Source organism: Elephantulus edwardii, unplaced genomic scaffold (assembly GCF_000299155.1).
Source record: "Elephantulus edwardii isolate Elephantulus edwardi_28Jun2011 unplaced genomic scaffold, EleEdw1.0 scaffold00002, whole genome shotgun sequence".
Lineage (NCBI taxonomy): Eukaryota > Metazoa > Chordata > Mammalia > Macroscelidea > Macroscelididae > Elephantulus > Elephantulus edwardii.
Genome location: NW_006399752.1, coordinates 9,754,079 through 9,779,290, shown reverse-complemented (window position 1 = coordinate 9,779,290; position 25,212 = coordinate 9,754,079). Strand labels below are relative to the sequence as shown.

The following is a 25,212-nucleotide window of genomic DNA, read 5'->3' as shown; positions in this document are numbered from 1 at the left end:
GGAATTGACAGAAAACCTCATAAGCAGTTCCTTAATTCACCCCTGCCTTGCATGTGAACTTCCAAGCTGTAAAACAACCCAGTGGTAGATAGAATATGGTCCAGGAATTACGAACAATAAATGACATAGTTGAGCCCCTACATCTTGTGGTTCCTAACCTTTATACTATAATAGACAAAGTACTAGTCAATAAGCCTTTCATTTTAAGAACTACCTTCCCTCTGGAACTTGATTTGTGCCACTGTTAGATCCTCTACTTGAAATATTATTGCTTTTAATTTTTTACTCATGTACTTATAACTTGTTAGTTAAATTTGTGTCTTCTAGGCTGCAACACTTCCATGATACATCTTCAAGGATATGAACATGTATGGCTAAGCACAATTGATAACAGTGACTCTAAATTCCAAAATCAATCTCCACAATAGTCTACATGTTTCCTATTGCCAAAGGGCCCTTTAGAGTAGTGAGAGAAGATCTTCACCCTGAAACCTACAGCATCCCTTTTCAGCAGGAAGTAGCTAAGACAATATGCCCTCCCCTTTTTCTTATGACTCAGGGTGAAGTCTCTCTCAGGGAGAAGTGATAGGGCATGGTAAAGGACACACTGACAAAGGAGATTAATCAGAACTGGCTTTGACAGCACTGTGGCAATGGGACAAATAAAACAGACTTTCAAGGGAGAAAAAAAAAGAGGAACCAACTGGGGAGGAGGGTAGAGAAAATAGTGCAACAATGAATGAATGGAAATCCAAAATCTCTGTAATTGCTCATTAAAATTAATAAAATTTAATAAAAATAAATAAATAAGGAGCAATAAACTACTTAAATCAACATAATAGTATTTAGAAAAAGAAAAATAAAATAATCCCACAACCTCTAGAAAAAGAATATTATAAGGACAAGGGCTGAAATCAATGGAATAGAGAAGAAAAAACAACTGAAGTTGTCAATATTAGGAGCTGGTTCTTTGAAAGGGTTACTAAAATACACAACCCATTTGCAAACTTAACAAATGAAAACAAAGAGAAGACAATGAACACAAATAAGAAGTTAAGGAGATGACATCACAAGAGATTCAGCTGAAATTAAATTAGTAGTAACAGAATATCATGAAATGTTACTATCCAGTAAATTTGAAAAGCTAGAGAAAATGGAAAAATTCCAGGAAACTCACAGACTATCCAGATAAACACAGAAAGAGATGTAAAACATTAAGACTCATCACACACACAAAAAAAGCAAGTCTCAAAAAGATTCTACCCTTCCCTAAAAGTCCTGGCCCAGAGGATTTAATGAGTAAATTCTACCAAACATTCAGAGATGAACTGTCACCAATTCCACATATGTTGTTGCTGTTATGTGCTGTCGAGTCGCTTATGACTCATAGTGACCCTATGTACAACAGCCCTAAACTCTGTTCTGTCCTGTAACAATCGCACTGTTTCCAATACACCCTCCTGATTACCCCAGTCATTGAATCAATCCACCTCAGAGAGGGACTTCCCTCCCTGCACTGTCCCTCCACCCTCTCAAGGACTGGTCTCTCCTTACAACATGTCCAAAGTATGTCAGATGAAGCCTCAGGATCTTTGTCTCCAAGAAGCAGCCCAGTTTAACCCTCTCTAGGATGAATCTGATTGTTTTCTTAGCAGTTCATGGTATAACAAGTGATTGCAAAAACCATGGCCTGTATCAGACACACCTTAGTCTCCAAAGAGACACCACTGCTCTTCAGTACTTTGGAGAGGTCCCTAACAGCAGACTTTCCCATGGCAATGCGCCTTTTAATTTTCTGGCTGCTGGTGCCAAGAATGTTGACTGTGGAGCCAAGCAAACTAAAGCTGTGAACAATCTCAATCTCTTCACCATCCATCCTGATGCTGCCAACTGACCCAGTGGTGAGAATCTTTGTCTTCTTGATATTGAGCCTCAATTCATATAGAAGGCTGCAGTCCTTGACATTATTTCAAAAAGTAGAAAAAAAGAAAGATCACTCTCTGAGTGATCTTATGAAGCATAATCCTAATACCAAAACCAGACAAAGACATTAACCAAAATAAGGAAATTATAGACCAATATCTCTCATGAACATAGATGCAAAAATCCTTAACAAAATCCTGACCAATAGAATCCAAAAGCATATAAAAAAGAATTCATTATGACCAAGTGTGATTAAGAGCAGGTATACAAGGATGGTTCAATATAAGAAAAACCAATAAATGTAACTCATTACAGTAACATAGCAAAAAGGACAAGAACCACATATTCTTATGAGTTGATATTTAAAAAGATGACAAAATTTAATACTCCTTTGTGATAAAAACACTCAACAAAATAGGAATAGAAAGGAATTTTCAGAACATAATGAAAAGTATATATGTAAACCCAGGAGCCAACATCATTTGTAATGGAGAAATACTAAAAGCATTCCCCTTGCTAACAGGGACCAAACAAGGATGTCTTTTATGACCACTCCTAGTCAATATTGTTTTGGAAGTACTTACTGGGGCAATAGCACAAAAGAAGGAAATGAAGCATCCAAATTGGCAAATAGTAGAACTGTCACTATATCCAGATAAAATTATTTGCCAAGAACACACCAAAAATGCAACAACAATAAAATTATTAGATCTAACAGACCAATTTAATAGACAATAAATTTAGTATCTTTGGCAAGATACAAGACTAATATACAAATTCAGTGGGATTTTTCTATAGCAACAAAGCAGAAAAAAGGAAATGAAGAAAGAAATACCATTTACAATAGATAATCACAACTCTAAATACTTAGGAATTAACCTAAATAGAAACAGAAAAGATTTTTATAAGGAAAATTACAAAGCACTACTACACAATACAGTAAGATACCTAAATAATGAAAAATATTTCCTGTTCATTGAGAGAAAGACTCAACATTGTGAAAATGACAATACGAAAACAGTAATCTATACTTCTAAAGTAATCCCAACACAGATACCAAATTCATTCTTCCAAGAGATAAAAATTTAATTGATAGGTTTATTTGGAAAGAGATCATGGATAAGCAAAATTCTTTTGAAAAATAAAAATGAAATATTGTTGTTGTTGATTGCCTTAGAGTTGAGCACGACTCATAGCAACTCTATGAACAAAAGGCCTGAAGCCTCTCTACAACTACCACATTTATCAAAGCTCATGGAGTTTCTGGAGGCATGTTGTTTAGGAAGTGGATGCCACTCCTGCTTCCAAGCCTATCATAGTATGTTCCTGATTATCTAACACAGTAAGAGAATTTGCAAAAAAAGAAAAATGCTTGTTATTTAATTGGCAGCTTGCTATTTCCTGCCATGTTCAATGGTTAAACTATGGATTTAAAGCCTGTGGGTCTTTCCTTTTGAGCTGTGGAGAAGCAGATAGCCAAAGACACACAGACAGGCGCTCAGCAATAAAAACTGCTGCCTTTCGTGGGCTTAAAACATGGTCATTGTTTTCAACTGGTTATGTACATAGCTGTTAACCAAATGATCACCAATTCGAACTCAAGAACACAGAGGAAGGGGAGGGGGAAAAGCCATAGTCTGTTTCTTCAAAGATTTACAGCCCAAGAAATCCTACGGGCAATTCTAACCTATCCTACAGGACTGCTGTGAATCAGACGTGTCTAGACAGCAAAAGGAGGTGTGGTTCTCAGCGATGGCTGTTTGACACTGAGATTATTTTGGTTAGATAATACATGCACATTCTATTCACTAATGGGTTAGTAGGGTCTGGTATGGAGTGGGGTTCAACTTACTTAAGATGGATCTGAGATGCCTAAGGGGTTTGGAATAGAGGTTCCATTCTTACTGTAAAAGGGAAGTGTCAGGTATTCTTAGCTGGCTCAGATGAGCTGCAAGGCCTCAGGTTCGGATAGTACATAAAGAACCCAAAACCATCACTTTTTGGTGCCACTTCATGCACATCTGGTGATAAAAATGAAATAGTAGGAATAATATTCTCTGATCTCCAAAACCTACTATTGAAGTAACCAATACAGCCTCGTCTTTGTACAATGACAGATACACAATCAGTGGAATAAAACTGAGAATCCAGAAATCTACCTAACCACCTATAGCCAATTGGTATTTGACTAGGCATCAAAAACTATCAATTAGGGAATAATATCCTCTTCAAAAAGTGGTGCTGGAAAAACTGCACATCTATCTACCTGGAGAAAACGGAAAAAAATACACACAAATTATGTGATACACAAATATCAAATCAAGGGAGATCAGAGACTTGGAGGCAAAATTCAAAACCATAAGAATGATAAGAGAACAAAAAGGACCACAGGTAGAAGCCCTAGCCCATAGCATAAATGTTGTAGTTCTTAGGTGTCTTCAAGTTGAGTATGATCCATAGTGACCCTATGAACAACATGTCCTATCCTGTGCCATCCTCACACTAACTGACACACTAAGGTCCACTGACAGAGACACTAAGTCAGTTTACGTGGTTGAGAGTCTTGAGATGCAAATCAAAACAATGAAATATCATCTCAATCTCACCACAGCAGAACCAACAAAGTTTACAGGACAGGAAGCAAGCAATCAATGTTGGAGAGGTTGTGGAGAGAATAGAACTCTTACACATTACTGGTAATACTGTAAAATGGTACAACAACTCTGGAAAGCAGTTTGGCGCTTCCTTAAAAACCTGAAAAGAGAAATCCCATGACTCAGCTATTTCACTACTAGAAATACGCCCCAAGGAAATTATAACTGAGACCCAAATGGAGATATGTACAACAGCAATAGTCAGAGTAATATTGACAATAGTAAGAAAATGGAAACAACACACATTCACATCAACAAAACAATGGACTAAGAAATTGTGGTACATTCACACAATGGAATACTATGCAGCACTAAAGAACAATAATTTGTAAAGTATTATATAACATGGGAGAGTCTAGAGAGCATTATGCTGAGTGACCTCATACTCATAAAATCAAATACTGCATAAAATTATTATTATTGCAAAAACAAAAGGATAATAGAGTAAGATGTGCATACCTGTCAGAAAAGAGAAGGAATCAGGAAAAAGAAAATGGTGGAAAACACTAGGATAGCCGAGTTTAGTGAGCAGACAGGAGAGGGTGAAGGAATAGGAAAGATTCAGGGGGATGGTTAAGATGGATTAATACTAGGCATAGATCAATAGTAATCAATTAATAGTAAATATAACATATATGAATGCTTATATGAAACACAATGTACAAAGTACATGTATAAAACACCAAGTACATAAATGAAACATAATGTATATGAATTACTGTATGCACACCAACATTAAAAACCCTTTGAGTCTTTTGATATGGACTCACTCCCTAGGATCGGGGGGTGGGGGAAGGTCCTTGATTGGTGTTATTATTAATTTTGATTATGGACCCAAGCAAAATAGAGTCCTTGTCAACTTCAATCTTTTATCAATCTATCATCATGTTACCTTTACAGTTGAGAAATTTTGTCTTAGTGTTGTGGTGTATACTATGGAGAAGCCTATAGTCTTTAATCTTCTTTAATACATACTCTAAGTCATCTGTATAATGTAGGTTGTTGATGAGACCATTATTATAAAAATATCAGGGTAACTGAGCAAGATGTTCAAAAGAGGAAGAGGAAAAAGGAAGAGAGTAGAGAAAGGGAAAGAGGGAAATCACTAGGGTTCGAGAAGCAAGTGGTGAGAGGGGAGGGGAGGAAAGGTACAGAAAAGATTCAATGGAGACTTGAAAAGAAAGGATGATAAAAGACACATAGACCAACAACAATTAATCATATAAAACACAATGTGCAGGAATGGTTAAATGAAACACAATGTGAATGAAAGACTTTAAAAGACATGTCCATGAATGGAAAAAAATCAAAACAACAAAAAAAAAATCAAAGAAACAAAAATAATACAGGAAAAAATAAAAGAAGTCATCATGAAGAAGAAACTGTATCTTTTGGCCAACCTGAGTTGTAACCTGTTAATGTCTCTAATAAACCTCAGCATGATCTTTTTCAATCAGAAACCACAGTGTTATGTACCTTTATATTGTTCAAATGCCTGTCTACTGATCCATATACATGGTACGCATGTTGTTGTTGTTGTTATATGCCATTGAGTCACCTGTGACTCATAGGAACCCTAGGTACAACAGCTCTGAACACTGTGGTTCTTCAGCACTTTGGAGAGGTCCCTGGCAGCAGATTTTCCCAGTGTAACTCATCTTTTGATTTCTTGGCTGCTGGAACCAAGAGTATTGATTGTGGAGCCAAGCAAACTGAAGATGTTAACAATCTTAGTCTCTTCACTATCATGATGCTACAAATCGGCCTAGTGGTGAGAATCTTTGTTTTCATGATGATGAGCTTCAATCCATATTGAAGACTTCAGTCCTTGACCTTCTGCAGCAAGTGCTTCCTCCACAATTTTGGCAGGGTAAGTTGTGTCATCTGCTTAACACAGGTTGTTGATAAGTCTTACTCCAATCCTGATGCTACATTCTTCCTCATTATGCCTAGCCTCCCAGATGATCTGTTCCACGTATAAACTGAAAAGATGTGGAGATAGGACCATTCCTGGTGTACACCCTTCCTGATTTTGAACCATGAAGTATTTCCTTGCTTTATTCTGACAACTGCCTCCTGGTCCAAGCATAGGTCACATAAGCACAATCAAGTGTTCTGGGATTTCCACTTTTTTATTTTTTTTTTTTTTAGTTAGCCACTTTGTTGTGATAGACAAAGTCAAGTAACTTTGTATAGTCAATGAAAAAGCATATGAAGCTAAAATAAAGCCATTTCCTCAGAAAGCGATGTCACTTTTTTCTGAGCACTAAATTTGTAAATAAGGACATAAATGACAGATTCCAGAGACACTGGAAAAAGTTAGGCTCAGAATATTTTATATTGTTGTTATTATGTTCCACAACATTGGAACTGATTCACAGCTGACCCTCCAGTGTATTTTCAGAGGTGGTTAACTGTATATGGAAGACTGTTCATCTTTTTCCTGTGGAGAACACAAACTGTGTTCCTTTGGAATTGCAGTGCAGCTTCATACCACCAGGCCACCAGAAATCTCTGTGTTTAGTATAGTGCATGAAGAAATGTGGAACATGAAAAGTATGAATATAGGAAAATTGGACCTTGTTAAGAAAGAAATGGAATGCATAAATACTGACATACTTTTGTTGTTGTGAGGTGCCACTGAGCCAAATACAACTCATAGCGACCCTATGAACAAAAGATCTGAACATAGTACTGTCCTGCTACATCCTCACACTTGCTGACACACAAGAGCCCACTGCAGAAGTCATCTTGTCAGTCCACCTGGTTGAGGGCCCTTCCTCTCCTTTGCCACCCTCCACCCTTCCTAACATCATGTCTCTCTCCAAGTAACAGCACATCTTAGCAATATGTCCAAAGTATATTAGGCAAAGCCTCATCATTCTTGCCTCCAAAAAGCACTCTAGCTGCATCCTCTCCAACACATATCTATTTGTTTTCTTGGCCATCCGTGAAATGTTCAGTGTTCTTCTCCAACACCACAGCTCAAAGGCATCAATTCTATTTCTGTCATCCTTATTCATTGTCCAGGTCTCATATACACAGCTAGTAATTGAAAAGACCATGGCCTGAATCAGACACACCTTAATCTTCAAAATGACATCACTACTCCTCAATAATTTGGAAAGGTCCCTAACTGCAGATTTTCCCCACTCCATTTTCCTTATTTTCTGACTGCCCATACCAAGGGTTTTAATTATGAATCCAAGCAAGATGAAGCTGTTAATAACCTCAATCTCCTCTCCATCATGACACAAAATCAAAACGAGGAAAATCAATTCTTATTGACATACGAGGCATCAGGGAAATGAAAGGGATTGGCATTGAACATTTTGAATCAGGTAATCGCATGACCTAGCACATCGGAAAGGAAAAGGTGAGCAAACTGACTCATATTCCCAGCATAAATAGATTCTAGTACAGCATAAAGGAAAAGGTGAAGAAAAATGGAGACATACTCTCAATATTGATTTACCATACATCCACAATCAACAGTCATCATAGCAATAGTCAGGAAACAATTTTAGTGTCTAAGTTCTTTATCAAGATCTTATTTGTGTTTCATATGTAGTTGCTTGAATGGATAAGTTGGTTGTTCCAGGTGAAAATTTTGCTGTAATTAGTATCATTAGAGATGTTACATAAGAAAAGAAAAAAAAAAATCAAAAGATGTGTTGCACTGGGAAAATCTGCTGTCAAGGACCTCTTTAAAGTGCTAAATAGCATGAATATCAATTTAAAGACTAAGGTGTATCTTATCTAACCTATAGTATTTCCAATAATTTAATTTTTTTCTAATTATTTCTTTTTTATACTAGTTTATTTGCACAATTTGAATGCATTGTTTTTGAGAAATTGGATGAATCTGAAATGCAACTGAAATTTAGACAGTGACGGAGGATAATCAAAGAACCATCAATGTCGGTGAATTACAGTGATGGAGACGAGTACTGAATATCCAATGGACTGACAAAAGAATCAACACATGTGTCTTGGAGAAAGTACATCTAGAGTGCTCCTTAGGTGCAAGGACAGTAAACTTTGTCTCACATACTTTGGGCTCACTGCTATGAGAGGCCAGTCCCTGGAAAAAGAAGTATGCTGGGAAACAGAGTTTTCAAGAAAGAAAAAAGATCTTCAACAGGATGAAATGACACAATGACTTTAAAAATGAGCTCAAGTGTGGTGGAGATTGTGAGGATGGCACAGAATAAGGAAAGGTTCATATCTGTTGTTGACACGGTTGCCTTGTGTCATGATGCTCTCAGTGGTACTTAACAATAACATGTTGGTTTTTTACATTTATTACGTAACAAAAATGACAAAACTAAACTCACACCTATTGAGTCAATTTTAAATCAGAAGTGGCCCTCCTTCCAGTGTTTACTGCTGTAAATCTTAACAAGAAAAGACTACTCATCTTTCTGCTCCAGGGCTGCTGGTATATTTGAACTAATGCCTTTTTGGTAGACAGCACAATACACCACACACCAGGGCACCACTCACATCACAAAGAGATGGTAAATTATCTAGACCTTATAGTACAGCGTGACTTCATTTGGATATTATGGAAGCACATGCACATGTTGTGCTTGCTGTTGTATGTCACTGAGTGGGAATTAACTCACCACTGACCCTCCGGCAGATTTTCAGTGGCAGTAAATCATATAGGTGGAGACCGACTATCTTTCTCCTGCACAGAAGCTGGAGGATTCAAACTAAGCATCTTTGGGTTAGCAGTACAGCTCCTTCACCACTAGGACACCAGAGTTCCTTATATCACCAAGAGATGGTAAATTTCCTAAACCTTATAGGATAGAGTTAATTGCATTGGGAAATTATGAGAGAATATGCATTATGCAAGTAAAAATACTTTATTCCCAAGAGCATGCCAACCTTTGTTTTTTATAAGCTTTAAGAAAATTCTACTGTTAATTTTCCAAGAGTATTACAGAAAAGTAGTACTCTTTCAGAGAAAGAAAATAAATGGGGGGAAAGATGTTAAGGGTATTCACTCAATTTATCAATAGCACCAAACCAAATTTTATATTTCATAGCTATAAATCTCTGAAAAATATTTGTTCTTACAAAAGTAAGTTCCACTGAATGGCTTTTTTGTAAGGTTTTCCATAGATGCTTGTTATGCTGTCTATCTGATGTAATACAATGAAAGCCAAAATGTAATATGAAAATACATTTTGAGATAGATGAAGGGCATACCAGCAGCCAAAAGAACTACAGTAGTTTCAACTTTTCAATAGCTGTTTTTAAAAGTAGAAAATCCCAAGATGAAGCTCAGGTATTAATATTTTGAAAATGAACCTAAGTATTGGATCTGCAGAATATATTATCATCAGGGAATTCCAAATTTAGAAAAAAAGAGTTGTTCTATTTCTTAGGTAGATCACCTTCACTGAGTCCTTCAAGACTGAAAAATGTTACTTTAGCAGTTGTTATTGATGTGTATACTGTCAAACTGATTCTCATTCCTAAAGATCCGATGGGGCAGAGCAGAACTTCCCCAGAGGGTTAACTAGGCTAGAATTTTTGCAGGTATAAATCGCTAAATCTTTTCTCCCATGGAGCCACTAGTTAGTCTGAACTCCAATCTTATAATTAGTAAGTTCCACTGAATGGCTTTTTTGTAATATTTTCAAACACTTCATATAACGTAATGTAATCAAACACTTCATCATTGTATCACCACAACTCTTTGCTAGCAGATAGGAGATAAAAAAAAATCATGAACCAGGATGATCTTAAGACATTTTTAAATGAGCTTCTTTCAACAGGAGTAATTAATGGGTGAAAGTAGTATGTAAAATTTCTACAAAATTAAAGGTTAATAAACATTTTATAAATATTCTGAGACCAAAAGCTTGATTTCTTTTCTATATGATTATGCCGGGGGTGAGGAAATCTCAAGGATTATAAACTAAACCAGAAAAACCTAAATCTCAGGAAACCAAAAGAGCAATATTTGGGCCAAGAGGTGAATCATCCATTTGCACACCTATCTGAAGATTATACTATGGCAGGAGTCCAATTCCACAGCAACTCAAGAAAACTCCAGTTTAGAGTCAGCAAAATGGAATAGTTCCCAAATGTCTGTGTTATATTGGGCAAAAGTAGAAGGCACTATAGTAATGCAGCAGATAAATGCAGAGAAAGACCATTGTACAAAAGCCAACAATTATATTTTTTGTTTGTAATGTAGAGAAAACTATAGTACCTTTAAGTTTACATATACAATTAATTTATTTTAAAGTCTATAAAGTACACAAAGCAAATGTATAAAATTATTTGAAACACAAAAAACAGCATCTAACGTAATAGTTAGCATCTTACCTTAATCCAAAGATGTGTGATTGTTCATAGTTAAATAAAGAATGAATCTTAGCTTCAGAATTCAAAATAATAAGTCTATCAATAATGTCCTAGGAAAGAAAGATATAGAATGAGATTGTACTTTTTAAGAAAAAAGAAAAACAAAAATAAAACGATGTCATAACATTAAATTAGCAGTATGTATTTAGATTTTTGTTGTTTTTGTTAGATGCCATGGTGTCAAAAATGTCTCATAGCAACGCTCTGATCAAAAGATTTGAACCCTAGTCTATCCTGTGCCATCCTTACAATTCCTGACACACAAGAGCCTGTTTCAGCAGCCACCAGGTCAATCCACCCTGCTGAGGGTCTTCCTCTCCTTCACTAAAGCTCTTCCCTTCCTAGCGTCATGTCCTCCTCCAAGGAACAGCCTCTCCTAGAAGCACGTCCAAAGTATGTGAGGTAATGCCTCATCATTCTTGCCTCCAAAGAGCATGCTGGCTATACCCTTACCAAAACATAGCGGTTTATTCTCTTGGTCATCCATGGGATGTTCAGTGCTCTTCTCCAACACCACAGTTCAAAGATTAGTGATTCTTAAAACATAATTTGATACCAAAAACAACTACAGAGCTGCAAAATAGAACCAACAACTATGTTCCACCCAAAAAAAGGTAGAATTAATGGGTCTGGAGGTGACGTGGCCATCTTTAGTGTGGCCTGGGCATCAGGATTTGTAAAAGTTCCTGAGTTAATCTAACAGTCAGTCAGAGGGATGGTGATAGTCATATGCCATCTAATCTACTTTGACTCATAGCAACTGCAGAATAAGGTAGACATAGCTCAGGGAATTTTCTAGGCTATAATCTTGACAGGAGTACATCACCAGGAAGTCTTGCACTTGAAGTAGGTGGTGGGTTTCAATACAGACCTTTGAATTAGCAGCAAACTGTTTAGCTGCTGCAGCATCAGAGATCTTTAGTAAAAAATGTAGTTTTATACCCATTATTTAGTAAGATTAATTTATATCTCATTTAGGAACTGTATGCATAGCATATAGTCATTTAAATACAGTAGTCCCCCATTATCCACAGGGAATACAATGCAAGAGTCCCAGTGATTGCCTGAAAGCATGGGTAACATCAAACACTGTTTTCCCCTATATATAGATATCTACAACAATAATTAATTTCAAAACTAAGCACAGTAAAAGAGTAATAACTACTAATAATAAAATAGAGCAATATTAAATACAAGTTACTTGAACACAAGCACTGCGATACTATGGCAGGTCACCTGATAACCAAGACAAGTACTTAAGTGATGAAGGGGCTGGCAAGAGATGCTCTGGTGGCAGTGTGTAGTACTGTGCTAAAAGGTCAACACTTGAAATAAAGCAGCTACTCCAAAGGAGGAAGACGGGCAGCCACTTCTAATTAAGATTTAGGACCTTGGAATCCCTACAGGGTCCACTGTGAGCCATGCTGAACTCAATGTCACAAATAAGCAGACATCATCTATAGAGTAAATATAATAGACAAACAGATGATTCACTTCCTGGGGAGGATGGACCTATATGGTAGAAGGTTTAATTGTGCTACTCAAATGGTACACAATTAAAAATTTGCGAATTGTTTGCTCTGCTTATTTCTGGAATTTTTCATTTCATATTTTTTTTCACCATAGTATAGCAAAAGTAACTGGAACTGTAGAAACAAAACTGAGGATATAATAAAATTTCAAAATAATATAAATTATTTGAGAAATAAAGACTGAATACTCAAATGTGAAGTATTTACAAAGAATCTACATCATTGAAAAATACCAAATTAGCGAAATAGTGTCAAAGATCAAATAATTCTATCAGACCAATAACTTATTCATCAGAAATCACTTTTTTTCAACAAGTAGGCTTCTCTGATTGTTTAAAATGAATTAAATAGACTGCATCTGTGACAAGAAGACAAAATATTCAAGATATAACCAAGACAGACTACAAAACAGACCATCAATTGTTTACATGCAAATTCAAAATGAAGCTAAAGAAAACTGAGGCAAGTGCACAAGAACCAAAGTATAATATTGAATACATTCCCACTGGAATTTAGAGACCATTCAAAAACAGGTTTGATACAACAAATGCTAGTGACTGAAAACCAGAAAGCTCTGACAGGTCAACATCCATGAAGAAAGCAAAAAGTTCATTAAAAGATAAGAACGAGAAGATCAAAATGAATGTTAGAAAAGTCTCTGAAGCTTTCCCCTGAGCACAAATTTGTTAAAGAAAACAAAAGAAACAGTGATGTAAAAAAGCTGAAGACATAAATCCAAAGGGCAGCTTAAGAAGAGAAAGTAATAGCATAAAATGAACAAAGACCTGGAATCATAAAACTAACATGAAGAACACAATCTGTATTTCTCAAGTTGAAAGAATGAAAAGACAAGCTTATAGTTACAATTTTGGAGGATTTTATGGTGTGGGAGGAAAAACAAAAGACAAAGATGGAAGGAACACAGTCATTGTACCAAAAAAAGAACAGGTCAATGTTCAACCATTTCAGGAAACAAGATAAAATCAAGAACTAATGATATTAAAGAAAGAAATGTAAGCAATGGTCAAGGCCTTAGCAAAAACAAGTCTTTAGGAACTGATGAGATACTGAGATAGATGTTTCAACAAACACATGCAATGTTAAAATTGTTTACTTGTCTAACGTCAAGAAATGGAGAAAAGACATACTTGGCTAACCACCTGAAAAAAAGTCCATTCATGTCCTTTTTAAGAAAGAAGATCAAACAAATTATGGAAGTTAACAAACAATACGATCAATATCACATGCTAGGAAATTTTGCTAAAGATAGCTTTAAAACTACTGAGAACAGTCAGAAATTTAAGTTTATTTTCGACACAGAACAAGGGACATCCTTGCTGAGTAGCTGATGTAACAGAAAACAAGAAACAAGTTAATTGAAGTTTTATCGAGTGCATTGAGCCATTTATTTGTGTGGATCTACTAAATTATGAGCAACAGCAAAAGCTGAGAATTCTTGAACAATTAATTATGTTCACTGAGAAGCTGTGCAAGGATCAAGAGGAATCATTACAACAGAACAAGGGGGTCCTGCTTGATTTAAAATTGCAAAGTGCAATACAAATAATCTAAGAAGCAAGGATTAGAATTTGACAAGTCTCACAGGTGACCTGAGATACACAGATGACACAAAACTTGAAGTACTTACTGACGAAGGTAAAAAACTACAGCTTTAAAAAAAAATAAATAAATAAAATAAAAAGACAAAACAAAAAAAAATTTAAAAAACTACAGCTTTTATGAGGATTTCATTTAAATGTTAAAAAAAAGAAACAAAAAGTCCGTAGAACTTGATTAGTAAACATCATAATGATAAATCGAAACCTGAAGTCATGAAGAATTTCACTGGTCTTGGATTAACCAACAATACTCATAAGAAACAATTAAGAAATCTATCGTAAAAGGCTTCTTTAAAGTACTAAAAGCAAAGATATCACTTTGATAACTAAGGTGCACTGATCCAAACCATACTATGTTCAGTCATCAAAGATTCATGTGAAAACCAGAAGAAAAAAAAATGAAGACCAAATAAAAATGGCACCTTTGTGGAAAGCACTATGGCGCTTTCTCAAAAAGTTGCAAATAGAGATACCATTTGACCCAGCAATTCCACTACTGGGAATATACCCTGAAGAGACCATAGCTGACATCCAAGCAGATATATGCACACCCATGTTTATTGCAGCTTTGTTCACAATAGCAAGGAGTTGGAAGCAACCTAAGTGCCCATCAACAAACGAATGGCTAGAGAAGCTGTGGTATATTCGCACAATGGAATACTATGCTGCATTAAAAAACAAGGAACTCATGCAATATTATTCAAAATCGTTGACTCTGGAGAACATTATGCTGAGTGAAATATCCCAGTCACAAAAGGGCAAATATTACATGATGCCACTGTTGTAGAATGGGACTGTCCTTGGGGTTGGGGAGAGACTGAGTAAGATGGGTTTAATAATGTATACTGCACTGAAACAGAGGAGGGAGAGAACCGTTTAAAAGAGATATATAACTAGGTATTTCTGTCATCACAGGAGACTAGAGCGAGGGCTACATGGTGGAGGGGACCTGGGGGAGGGTTTGTAAAACAATGAAAGAATCTTTTCTTTTACTTTTCCATAATTTTTGGACTCATGTACTTATAACTTGTTAGTCAAATTTGTGTCTTCTAGGTTGCAACACCCCCATGATACATCTTGAAGGATATGTACATGTACAGCCAAGCACAATCAATAAGAGTGCATCTGAATTCCAAAATCAATCTCCATAATAGTCTATGTGTTTCCTACTGCCAAAGGGGCCCTTTAGAGTAGTGAGAGAAGATCTTCACCCTGAAACCCACAGCGTCCCTTTTCAGCAGGAAGTAGCTAAGAGAATACGCCGTCCCCTTTTCCTTATGACTCAGGGTGAAGTCTCTCTCAGGGAGGAGTGATAGGGAATGGCAAAGGACACACTGACAAAGAAGATTAATCAGAACTGGCTTTGACAAGCACTGTGGCATTTGGACAAGAACCAACTGGGAGGAGGGTAGAGAGAATAGTGCAACAATGAATGAGTGGAAACCCAAAATCTCTGTAAAAGTTTATGAAAATTAATAAAATATAATTATAGGGAAAAAATGGCACCTTTGTATTGTAGTACAGGCAAAGAAAACTGAACATGCCATGGACTCCCAGAAGAACAAATCTGTCCTAAGGAAATACAGCCAGAAAGCTTCTAGAAGCAAAAAAGGTGTGATTTTAGACACATCACCAACAGGGACCAATAACTGGAAAAGGGCATCATGCTTGTGAAAGTAGAGGAAATCAAATAAAAGGAGACATCTGAGGGATGGTTGACATGGAGCCTGCAACAATGGGCACACATGTAGCAATGATTGAGGGAGAAACAGAACTCGTAATGTTTTGTTCTGTTGTTCAAAAGTCACTAAATCAGAACTCAAAGACACGGAATAATATGTAAATTATAGGGAACATCCTTGGTTTATTAAAATGATTAAAAGAATGACTACAAATTGAAAGGCAGACAACTCAAACCTATCTAGAAGTGCCTCAAAAGACAAGTCTGATACACAACTTGCACACACAAAAACTATGGAGCAGTTCTACACTATCCAAGGAACAACAGACAACATGGAGGTGATGGTATAAATATATTATGAAGAAATATAAAGAGAATAAAATAATTGATGGTTCCAACTTAACAGTTGGAAAGTACCAATCAAGATACATCAAAACTAGATTGTGTGTAAATTTCACTAGTGCAAAATTATACCACACACGCATGCATTAACAACAGTTTTACTACAGGTATCTGTGAAATTTGTTCAAAATGTCTTCTCTAGCCATTGAATTTGACTTTGCAAAAAGAATGAACAGGAACATGTAAATAGAGCACATTAGCCTACCCACAAGGGTATTGGCTACTTTTATCAATCCACAAGGAGAGTTACTAGTGTCACCAACCCATAAGGGGATTGATTAGTTTACCAGTCCACAAGGGACTGGCTAATCTTGCCATTAAATTGAGCTGATTCAGACACAGAAGGAGAAATCTCACTACCAGGAAATAGCAAGCAAGTGAAAGGAATCATCCTTCAGGCCCAGAGATTCTTGCATCAGGCAAACTATAAGAGCGCCTACGGAGGCAGGAGACATAGCAGCCACAGCACAGAACCCCAGAGACCTGACATGAGACGGGACCTTGGAACTGCTACACCATTTGAGTCAGAGCTAATTACCCACATTTGCTGGACAACTGGAGATGGAGCATCATAATTCACAAAACTGCAAAATTTTTAACGCTGGTCTAAAGCCAGAAAGCTCAAGGCTGAGGTGCCTGGCAGCATATTTCTGAATCTCTCCTGTCTGTATTCTGCTACTAATCTGTATTATAACCATTTGACTTCACAGATGGAGTTCTGTGTGGTCTGTGAGCTATCATATTGGCTTTTGGACACAGGAAAGCTGTAAAATTGGTTTGGAGATGAGTCGACAAAGGTGTGGGAGCGTCGAGGACATGTCTGACCTCCTGGGAATTGGGTTTGTGTTGTTGATCCTGTTGCTGGGGACAGTTCCGGTTTGTGACGTTGTTAAAGGTCAGCGATGGCCATCCCCACTGTGCGCTAGCTCTTTTTACATTATCTTAAATATGTATTTCACGTATATAACAATAATACTATTGTGAGGGCTTACAAACAGTAAATATGAAATAAACTGCCTATCAATAAGGGATAAAAAAGACTGCCATCTAGTAAAATGAACTGCTGTTATGTAATACTTACATGGGCATTCTTTGTTCCAAAAATTACTACCTGAATTAAGCTACTCTCATTCATGTTTCCAACCACTCATTTAAATGTCCAATTCTTCCCTTTCCCTTTTCTTCATAATCTCACCATCCTGACAGTCTTAATTTAGTTACAATGGTTCAGTCATAGCCACAAAAGTTCACGTGTGATTACTCCAGCATTTGGACACAATGAAGTACTCTGAAAAGCACAGTTCTCGCTGGGAGCTCTGCAGGAAGTGGTGCTGCTAACCCAAAGGTAATGCTTCTCTAGAGGCCTGCAGGTGGAAATCGACCAGCAGCTCTCTTGGGGAAAGTCAAGCGATCTCCTCCCATTTGATTTATAGCCTCCAAAAACCAAAAGGATGATTGATTATAAGTTAATACTGATCTCATGGCAATGAGCTTGAGTTGAGAAGTTCTTCCAGTAGGTAGGTATTAGTTACCTACTGTAAATATTACAACTTTTGAAACATGAATTATCATCATTTTAACAGTAAAACTTCACAGATAATCTAGAATGATTTATTACACAACACTAACTTTCGTCATTCTGAGAAGAGAGGCCGGTGATTGGTTCTATGTTTGGTCCTTTCTGAAAAGATCACTATAGATTTTTCTTCATTAGCAGACTGAAATATAGGTGATTGTGAAATTTCCATTATCTAGATATAATACTTAACTAAGACTACTAAATAGCTACTGATGCCTTCTGACTCTCAAGTTCAACTTCTCAGTCTAAGTACTACGTACTGTAAGAATAAAAATGATAGAGAATGTATTACCACAAACTAATGGAAGAGTAGATTGCAGCGATCTATCAATGATAATGCATTTCCAGAGAACAAATGTTACGGTAAATAATTTCTTCTTCAAAGAGGATTACATTGATGGATCACCACTTAGGGAAGAAAATGAAACTCCTGGGAAGCCTGCCTTGTAGAGAGCTTCGCTTCTAAGCCTTACAATGAGTGTCAATAAGGCAATCACTTTCCTGTATCACAAAGCAGCTTCCTAGCAACAACCTAATTTAAGTAAGTTCTGGGACTTACAAAATATACTCTGAAATGCTTTCTTTTTTAAAGATACTGTTCAATCTGATAATATGCTCAAAATTTTTTTATGAAATACTGAGTCAGAGACAGTACAAACATATATATTTGAATGTCTACTGTGCATACTTCTTTTAATGGCCATGTTGTAGTCTGGGGGTTTTTTTTCTATATGACACCTTTCCTTGAGAAAGCACAAAGTTAGACCATTAAGGATAATGCCTTGATATCTCTGTGGGTGTACTTCTGAAAGTGAATTTTGATTGAATAGTGATGATAAAAGGAGATGCTTTTGAGGTGCTGGAGAAGAGTACTGAATAGATTATGACTGCAAGGAGAACAAACATGTTCATAATAAAGGATGAAACGAGGCTGTCCTTGGAAGCAAGGATTTTGATGCTTCATCTGACATCTTTTGGGCATGTGTCAAGGAGGGACCAGTCCTTGGAGAGGGACATCATGCTTGGGAGGGTGGAGGGACACTGTAATAAAGGAAGACCCTAGATGGAATAGATTGATTCAGTGCCTAGGATAATGGATTAGGTATGTCAGAGACAATAAGGTTGGCACAGGATAGAGCAGGGTTCATAGCTGTTGTACACAGGGTGGCTGTGAGTTGCAACTGGATAGCGCAAAACAACAACAAACCTAGCCTAATCAAGATCATTGCTTGGACTTTTTAAATCTCTCCAGTAGGTTTTCCAAGTCTACAAATTGCAAAGGAGAAGACTCCATCCATTTCCTGCAGAATTGCTGGTGGATCTGAACTGCTACAGAGTTGCTGGTCTTTGGATTAGCAGAGCCACAATGGAATAGGTGAGAGGGTAGGTCACCAGACATAAGGAGGTAGAAAAGAAGGACTCTCTCCTGTCTGGTGGAAAGAGTAAGGATGCCAACAATGAAGAGCAAGCAGTCCTATGTCCTCTCATATGGAGAAAGTTCCAAGCAGAAAATATTAATCTCACGTTTTACTGTTGAATCAGAGCTTATTGCTGACCCTCCAGTGGGTTTTCGAAGATGGAAATCACATGGAAGGTGATTAGACACCTTTCTCTTAGGGAGCAGCTGGTAGATTCAAACCAGCAGAAGCACCACTTTCAGATTATTAGCACCACTCCTTATGGACTATACCACCAGCTACTTCCTTCTTATTATGATTAGCTGTCAGACAGTGATATAAGCATTATTTTTTTAATAATGACCTATCCAGAGTACTGAAGAGCAACAATGTCAGCCTAGAAAGAAAGGTCCGCCTGATTCAGGAAATAGGCTTCACAATTACTTGCTATGCGTCAGAAAGCTGAACAATGATTAGGGATTACTTGCTACACGTCAGAAAGCTAAACAATGATTAGGGATGACAGAAAGAGAATTGATGCCTTTGAGCTGTGGTGCTGGAGAAGAATACAGAATACACAAACAATGAATGAATGGAAATCCAAAGTCTCTGTAAATTCTCACTGAAATGAAAAATAATTTTTTTTAAGAAAAGAAAGATTTTTTTTTAAAAAAAAAGAGTACAGGATATACAATGATGGACTGGTAGGAGAACAAACAGGTTCGTCCTGGAGATGCTAAAATCAGGCTGCTTCTTAGAGGCAAGGATTCTGAAGCTTCATCTGAAATATTTTGGGTATGTTGCACTCCTGGGAAAGGGACATAATGCAGAGGACAGGATATAAGATCAATATCCAAAAATCAGTAGGATTCCTCTACAGTAAAAAAAGGGAACTCAGAGAAAGAAATACCATTCACAATAGCCAACCACAGTATCTCAGTCACAAAACAACAAATGTTGCATAGTGCAACTGTTGTAAAACAGACTGAGATTGGGGTTGAGGGGAAACTAAGAAAGTGGGAATAAATAATGTATACTGCATTGAAACAGATGAGGGAGAGAACTGTTTAAAAGCGACATATGATTAGGTATTATTATCACGACAGAAGTCCAGAATTAAGGAAGCATAGTGGAGTGGACTTGGGGGGAAGGGATTGAATAACAATGAAAGACTTTTACTTTTCAAAGAGAAGAGTAAATTGGGGGTAGGGGTGGGCATGGAGAAAAAAATACAACAATAAATGAATGGAAATCCAAAATCTCTGCAAGCGTTTATTAAAACTAATAAAAAAAAAAGCCAACCACAAATTGAGATATTTGGGGGTGAACCTAACTAGAAATACAAAAGCCTTATACAAACAAAATTACAAAGCATTTCTGCAAGACACAATAAAAGATCTAAAGAAATGGGAAAATGTGCCCTGTTCATGGCTAAGAAAACTCAATATTGTGAAAATGACAATCCTACCAAAAGCAATCCACATGTTCTTCACAATCCCAATCCAGATACCAAATTCTTTTTTCAAGGAGATCAAAAGGGAAACTGTCAAATTTATTTGGTGAGGTAAGAGAGCCCAAATAAACAAAACACTTCTGAAAACAAACATAAAGTGGGAGGTTTAGTTCTCCCTGACCTCAAAATCTAATACACAGCAGTAGTAACGAAAACAGCATGGTACTGGTACAATGACAGGCACAGTGACCAATGGAACAGGATTGAGAACCCAAAAATAGACTCAACTATTTATGGTCAACTGATATTCAACAAAGAAATCAAAGCTATCAAATCGGGAAATTACAACCTCTTCAACAAATGGTACAGCCAAAACTAGACTGCTACCTGCAGAAAGCTGAAATGGGATACACATCTTAACCCATACACAAAAATCAACTCAAGGTCGATCAGAGACCTGGGAGTAAAGCCGAAAACCATACAGTTCAGAGAGACAAAATGGGATAAATCTTAGAAGCCCTAGTCTTTGGTATAATGAACACAGAGTTCATAAGAGACAAACTGGGATAACACTTAGAAGCCCTAGTCTACGGTATAATGAAACTGCCAAATACAGCCAAAAATGTACAATCTGAAGAGGATAAAATTGATGAATGGGACCTTCTAAAGATTAAATCCCTGTGTTCATCAAAAACTTTTTACAACAGGGTGAAAAGAGAATCTACTGACTGGGAACAAACATTTGGTAATATTCTTTCAAATAAGAGTTTCATATCAAAAGTTTACAGAATATTCTTGGGCCTCCATAAGGAAAAGACTGATAACCCAATTACAAAATTGGACAAACGACATGGAAAGAATTTTCACAGAAGAAGATGGCAAACAGACACATGAAGAAATGCTCCAAATCACTGGCAATAAGAGGTGCAAATCAAAACCACAATAAGATACCATCTCACTCCACTAACAGTGGAAATGTTTAACAGGACAGCAAGTAACAAATGTTGGAGAGGATATGGTGAGATAGAAACCCTTACACATTGTTGGTGGGATTGTGTAATGTAACAACCACTCTAGAAGGTAGTTTGGTGATTCCTCAAAAAAGCTGAACACAGAAATTCCATATGACCCAGGTATTCCACTGCTTGGAATATACTCCAAAAATACACCCCCAAAAAATGAGCACTGAAGCACAAATAGAGACTTGTACACCGGTGCTCATAGCAGCATTATTCACCATCACAAAAACATGGAAACAGCCTAGATGTCCAACCACAAATTAATGAATTAAGAAGTCGTAGTAGATTCACACAATGGAGCACTATACAGAATGCAGGAGCAATGATTTTGTAAATTATTGTCTAACTTGGAAGGGACTGGACAGTATTATGCTGAATGGCCTAACTCTGCCCCATAAGGATAAATACTGTATAAAAATCGTTATTGTAGAATGAGTATGGGGATATAAGGCAGGGAGTGGGAGTGTAAATAGAGGGGTGAGGATGTATCCGTGTAGGACTATTAATCATGGGGTTGTACAATTTGATGGGTGGGGGGTGAGGGAAATTGGAAAAATTTAGTCTGAAAAACAATATATTCAAATTTTGTAAATAAACTAGCATAATAAAAAAACAATTGCACAGTAAAAAAAGTTATCTAATTTATTAAGATTCAACTCATTTTAAAATCCAGCCTGTATGTAATTATAAACAGCACTGAGTTCATTTTAACCATAACTATTTACTCAGAATCTACAATGCTTACAGTATTAGAAAACAACTTGTAATTTTCAGTGCTAAAGACAATTAAGAGTTTTGCATTTTGTGGAGTTTACAGTCTATTAAGAGACAGAAAAATCCACAAGTAAATATACAGTGACAGCGTTTTTTTGCATGGAATAAGGTCCTACAAAAGTACATTCAGAAAAACACTGAGTAGAAAGGTGGCTGAAAACAAGCAGGACTTCACAGGAAAAGTAAAACCCTAGAAACAATGAAGAGAATCTGTGTGGTCAAATGCAAGTTTATACACATTTCAGACTCCAAAGAAAGAAACCACCTTGTCCAAAGACTATGGATACGTTGCCGCACACTTTTTAAACTGACAGCCGTGCTTAGAAACACATTTGCTGTCATTTGTGGCAACGTGTTTACATAACAAATAACAAAAAAGAGAGAAGGGTTTGAAAAGTAATGAGAATCTGTAAACCATGCAAAGGAGTATGCATCAGGCCTAAAGGGAAAGAGAAATTAACAAAGATTTCAAACATCAAAATAATTATATCTACCTTTAATCTTTAAAGAGGCATTGTAATTTAGCAGGAGGAATAAATTATATGCTGAGTCTAGCAGAAAAAGAATCATTGGTTCTCAAGTAATATGGGGGAGAAATTAGGGTATAAGTTGGAATGGTCTTAATAGGAATGGAAAAATGATTAAGAGTAAGGTATTATGGAAATAAAATCTATAAAGTGGCAATTTGTTACATATTTAAGATAAAGCAGTGAAAAGATTCAAGGATAACTTTCAAGTGTGTGGTTTTTCAGCTGCATGGATAATTATGTCATATGCTGAGACAGAAAAATAGAAAATAGAATTGATTTAGGAAAGAGGAAGTATCAATCACAGAATTAATTGCACAAATGACGGTAATACACAGAAAAAATGTGTTTCTAAGCACGGTCGTCAATTAAAAGTGTGCAGCAATGTGTTACGTGTTCGAATCATAAGTGACATCATGACATACTCTGAATATTACAAGTAAAAATGAAAAGATAATCTAAAACAAATATAATGACAGAGGTACCTAATTTTGTATTTCCTTTCAAATACATTAAGAAAAATTTCTCAAAGTTTAAAAATATAATTTTATGATTTTCGTTATGTGCCATTGAGTCAACTATGACCCACAACATCCCTATGAACAACGGCTCTGACTCTAGCCCTATCCTGAGCCAGCCTCACCAGCTCTGATACACCTGACCCCACAGTCACAGGGTCATTCCATCTTTTCCGGGGTCCTCCTCTCCTGCACTGCCCCTCCACCCTTCCAAGCATGATGTTCTTCTCCAAGGACTGGTTCATCCTGGCAACATGTCCAAAGCATGTGAGACGGAAGTTTAAAATCTTGCCTACAATGTGGTTTCACCCTCTCCAGGGCAGACATATTTGTTCTCTTGGCAATCCATAGTATGTTCAACACTCTTCCCCAACACCACAACTCAAAGGCATCGATCCTTCTTCTGGCACCCTTAGTCCCTGTCCAGCTATCAGATGCATAGCAAGCAACTGAGAAGGCCTTGGACTGGATCAGGCACACCTTAATATCTATATGGGCATCCTTGCTATTTAGCATTCTGAAGAGATCCTTGACAGCAGATCTTCCCAACGCATCTCGTCTTTTGATTTTGTGACTGCCGTGCTAAGACTGTTGGTGTTAATTATGGATCCAAGCAAGACAAAAATCATTAACAACCTCAGTCTTTTCTCCATCCTATTGGCCGTGACATGAGGATTTTTGGGTTTTTGTTGAAATGAAATCCATATTGAATGAAGGGTGCAATCTTTGACTTCTTCTGGGAACTCTTCAAGTTTTCTGTTTTAGCGAGTGAAGTTGTGTCATCTGCATAATGCAGGTTGTTGACGAGTCCTCCTCCAATCTTGAGCCCACATTCTTATTTATAAAGTCCAGCCACCCGATTTATCTGTTTTGCAGGCTTTTTGAGGATTTTTAGGATTGAAAGCTGACCTTACAGTGGGTTTTCACAGGCAGCTTAATTACACAGAAGGAGAGTGACCATTTTTCGCCCAAAAAACAGGTGGTGGATTTGAACCATGTGCCTTTGGGACTGCAAAGCAGTTCCTTAACACTAGGCCACCAGAGCTACCTAGGATTAGCTTGGGTTAAAATATTTAAAGAGAAAACTATACATTTCAAATACACACACACACACACTCTGTTGTTGTTATGTACCATCAAGTCACCTGTGCCCCACTGTGACCCTATGTACTTCAATTCTGAACTCTGCCCTTTCCTGATCCAGTCTCACTGACTCCAGCACACCAACTCCACTGCCGCAGTTACTGTCTCAATCTGTCTCAACTGGGATGTTCCTCTGCTGCGCTGGCCTTCCACCCTTCCAATCAAGATGTCCTTCTCCAAGAGCCAGTCTCTCTTGGCCACATGCCCAAAGTATGTAAGACATAACTCGAAAATCCTAGCCTCCAAGGAGAAACTTGGTTTTCTTGGCAGGCAATGGTATGTTCAAGACTCTTCTCCAGCACCACAATTCAATGGCATCAACTCTTCTTCTATCATCCTTAGTCATTGTGCAGCTATCAAATGCAAAGCAAGCAACTTCAAAGACCATAGCCTAGATTAGGCACACCTTAGTTACTAGACTGATATTGTTGCTTTTCAGTACTCTAGAGAGGTCCCTGACAGCAAATTCTTCCAGTGAAACTCGTCTTTCGATTTCCTGACTGATGATGCTAAAAGAATGTTGATTGTGGAGCCGAGCAAGCTGTAACATATATATCCATATCCATATAAACAATACACAAGACAAAGTGACCAGAAAATTTAA

At 37.0% G+C, this 25,212-nt stretch overlaps 1 protein-coding gene across 1 annotated transcript in view; it reads right to left on the bottom strand.

Annotated features, from left to right (window-relative positions):
- The window catches only part of TBC1D32 (TBC1 domain family, member 32), a 319,433-nt gene that overhangs the window by 168,884 nt on the left and 125,337 nt on the right, over positions 1–25,212 (bottom strand). Inside the window, exon 22 of the mRNA XM_006878990.1 lies at positions 10,926–11,014. Coding sequence (XP_006879052.1) covers positions 10,926–11,014 — 89 coding nt within the window. The remainder of the gene's footprint in view (positions 1–10,925; positions 11,015–25,212) is intronic.